We start from the raw sequence: 3955 nt of genomic DNA, 5'->3' as shown, positions 1-3955 counted from the left end.
TAGTCATTACTCACATATGCATGCATAGCGTATCCGTACCGAGTTTTTAGGGTGCGCTTCTCAGCGGTTTCCTTCTTTAGTCGTGTTGGAGCCGCCGCGTGCGAGGGCGGCGGCGGATACAGAGTAAGAGAAAGAGCGCGGCGGCGACGAGGGCATGCCGGAGAAGAGACCGGCGACGGCGCCATGGTTGGCGAAGAAGGTGTTTGAGGAAAAGGGCGAGTCGGTGGACAGGTGGGGTTCGCGATGGAGAGAAAGAGCGCGGTGGCGACGAGGGCGACGCCGATGCCGGAGAAGAGACCGGCGACGGCGCCATGGTTGGCGAAGAAGGTGTTTGAGGAAGAGGGCGAGTCGGTGGACAGGTGGGGTTCGCGATGGAGAGAAAGAGCGCGGTGGCGACGAGGGCGACGCCGATGCCGGAGAAGAGACCGGCGACGGCGCCATGATTGGCAAAGAAGGTGTTCGAGGAAGAGGGTGAGTTGGTGGACAGGTGGGGGTTCGCGATGGCGGTGGTGGAGATCATCGTTGTGACATCGGCCATTCGATTCCGTGTTGTTGATCGGTCGTCAGATCTGGATTTGCGACTGGAAAAGCAGAGCGTATGGTGTACCTGACCACGGACATGAAGCTGGTGATCTCTGCCAGGGTGGAGGTGATCGTCGCGCCTGCCGCATTGGTGGTGATGATCACGACTTGATCACGACCGTGGACGGGAACGTCGATCTGAAAAACGCGTCGTGAGTGAGACCGGCGCGGAAGCAGTTTCACGTGAGACAGGGCACATCCCGCAGGAATGATCGTCACCGCCTGGGTTTTGGTCGCGATCGAGGTGACATTACCAGAGATGCTAGATGACTAGGCTAACCGACGTAGGGTGAGCTGCGCGTGTGACAAGAGGAGGGCAAAAAAGGGCAAAAAGCCAACTACACCGGCACGAATCGAACACAGGACCACAAAAACACGACTTGAGAAAGTCCGAGGTGGCGCAGCACCAAAGCTGATACATCTCGCACGATTGTACCCGTGTTTCAATACATATGTAATGTGGAGGCGCCAAGCGCCGATAAAAAGTGTCTGTCTCTACTACAGACAGGTCACAGGGTCCAAATCTACAATTGTTGCATCTCAAAATCCAAGAAATATCCTGTAAACATTTGAAATTTATTAGAGCATGTTTCCGATTAAAAATCCTTGATAAAATGTTGAAAAAACGCAGAAAAACGCAGAAAACTATGAATAAATTCAAGAAAATTATTATTTTGTCCATGATTTGTCACTTTCAAATATGTGATAAAGATTTCACAATTTTATAGGATGTTTCTTGAATTTGGAATCATGAGAAATCTAGATTTGTACCCAGTGAGTACTATGTCTCAAGTAGATGTATAACTCAAGCATGGAATTCCGAGCATGGAATATGGAATTCAACCAGGTGGCACTATGGAAGGCTCCACCATCCCATAGGGAGTTCCACTCATGATTTTTTTTCTAATGCATATCATCGGATATGCTCCATGATAGGTACTATGCATGTTCAATGTGGAAGCAACATGTTGGTACTGTGTGCGGGCTCCACCACCCCTTTGAAATTTCCAAGCATGGAACTAGCCCTGATACATATCATCAGGCATATATGTTCGCCATGGAATCTGGAAGGAAATATGCGATAGTACCGTCCCAGAACTCTAGCACTGCTCTAGAAGTCCCACCCTATAGATATAGTACTTATATGGGACATTGGACATGCTCTGTGATTGGAACTACATAGGCTCCACATGGAATAGGGAAGACAACGAGGTGGTACCATGTTCTCACTCCGCTCCCATTGTGGGAGCTCCATGCATGGGTATGGTCCCCATATATGTCAATTGACACGTTCCGTAACGGGAGCCAGACCTGTTCAACATGGAATAGGGAAGACCAAGTGGTGATACCATGTCCTGAGTCCACCATGGATGTGGGAGCATGGACGTGGGAGTTCCCCAGGTACGCACGGTTCCTATATATGTCAGTTGACACGTTCCATAGTGGAAATCATCCATGTTAATCATGGAACAGGACAGACAATGTGGTGGTACCATGTTCTCACTCCGCCACCATTGTGGGAGCTCCATGCATGGGTATGGTCCCCATATATGTCAATTGACACGTTCCGTAACGGGAGCCAGACCTGTTCAACATGGAATAGGGAAGACCAAGTGGTGATACCATGTCCCGAGTCCACCATGGACGTGGGAGCATGGATGTGGGAGTTCCCCAGGTAAGCACGGTTCCTATATATGTCAGTTGACACGTTCCATAGTGGAAATCATCCATGTTAATCATGGAACAGGACAGACAATGTGGTGGTACTGTCTGAGCTCCGCCCCCACTGTGGGGAGCTCTACCAATAGACACGGTCTTCATACAGGTTGGTTGACACATTCCATAGTGGAACTTATACATATTCTCCGTGCAATGGGGCAGGTGATGATGCAATGGTACTGCACATGTTGTCAAGAATGTAGTCTCCATACAGCTATGTGACTCTTGAATTTATCACAAGAGCTGGCATGCTGCGTTTGGGCCGTCACCAACACGAAACATAATCAAGGACATGCGTATAGTCTGGATGCAGTGCAACCACATTGCCTGCTACAGTGCGTGTTGAATAAGTGTGGTTTCCAATATGGAACATGTCCTATGATACATCTGAGGACCATGTCCCGTTATGGAACTCCAGCATGGAATGTGGAAGACTATGTAGTGGTATTGTGTGCCACTGCTGTGGAACTTGTCACGTGTCAATCCAGACCGATCTACACTAATCCGCTCTGCCGATCTTCTCCGACTCTTCTCCGACTTCTTTGCCGACACTGATCCCACCTTTCCTGTTTCGGCCGAGAGCGGGATACACTTATCACATGCACCGGGCCACTGGCGGCTCAACGCCCTGGTGGTTCCAGATCTCTGAATGGATTTAACTCTGACTTTCCTGATTCCTGTTCCCTTTGTCTGACATCATAGTTTCCCATTGCTTGCAACGGATCTTTCGGACCATTACTTCCGCCTCTTCTCTCGATATGTTCCCTTTGTATTCCATGTGTTACCTTTTGTCTCCGTATGTTTCCTTTGTGTGCCGAACAGCACCCCCGAACTCCGCATCGCCGACTTTGCCATTGTTCCATTTTATGTATTCAAACCATCGAACTGTACCGTAGAACTTCAGTTTGAATATCGACTAAGCTTCATACTCTCTCTCCCTGTGAACTCAGAGCGCATAGCAGCCTAGCGCACAAGCTTAGGCTTGGTCCGCATCCGTACTCAACTTCACTGATCTCTCCGACTTACCGACCTAACGCCAACGCGTCTCCGACTCCTCTCATCTTTATCTTTGAGTTCTCCCTTTCTGATTCATCTTGTTCCTTACCATACCTTTTGGACTTCGGTCCTCCGACTCCGTTAACCCTTCCATATCCGTTCTTGACATTTTCCCACACGTCCAGCGGTAGTGAGTGACGTTCACATCACAACATATGCCACACCTGGCCCACCAAATTGAGCCCTATCCTACATATGTTGTATCTATATATAGTACAGAGACCCCCAACACCCCGTCATCTGGAACCATTGACATATGGGATGTGTCCATATTCCACATTGGAAGTGTGGAGATAGGTAGGTTCCTGCACAGTATGGAGGCCCAAGTTCAGGTGAGGAAATACAGCTTGACACAACCATATAAGATATTGTAAGCTCTGTATATTGTTGCTACATTGCTTGGGTCATGGGAAACGAAGGCTACCTATGCAATACCTATGCCACCAATATGGAAGGTGTGATTGACCCAAAGTATGGGAGCATCCACATGGAAGCACCCATATAGGATGGAAGGAGTCATGTGTCTGAGCCCTGATAAGGCCAATTAAATGATGTTAAATACCCCTAAGATGTCGGCCTTTTGGGGGTGACTGAGGTG

The 3955-nt window shown here is 49.0% G+C and overlaps 1 protein-coding gene across 1 annotated transcript; it reads right to left on the bottom strand.

The window, feature by feature from the left end:
• Positions 1–76: 76 nt before the first annotated feature.
• Positions 77–520, bottom strand: PUNSTDRAFT_139606 (uncharacterized protein; the record flags this gene model as incomplete). Its single annotated transcript, XM_007389332.1, has 1 exon — positions 77–520. One exon carries the CDS (start codon positions 518–520, stop codon positions 77–79), a length of 444 nt encoding a protein of 147 aa, XP_007389394.1.
• Positions 521–3955: the final 3435 nt, after the last annotated feature.

The sequence above is a fragment of the Punctularia strigosozonata genome (genome assembly GCF_000264995.1).
Source record: "Punctularia strigosozonata HHB-11173 SS5 unplaced genomic scaffold PUNSTscaffold_57, whole genome shotgun sequence".
NCBI lineage: Eukaryota > Fungi > Basidiomycota > Agaricomycetes > Corticiales > Punctulariaceae > Punctularia > Punctularia strigosozonata.
Note: the sequence above shows the minus strand (reverse complement) of the source record. Positions and strands in the feature narration are given on the sequence as shown.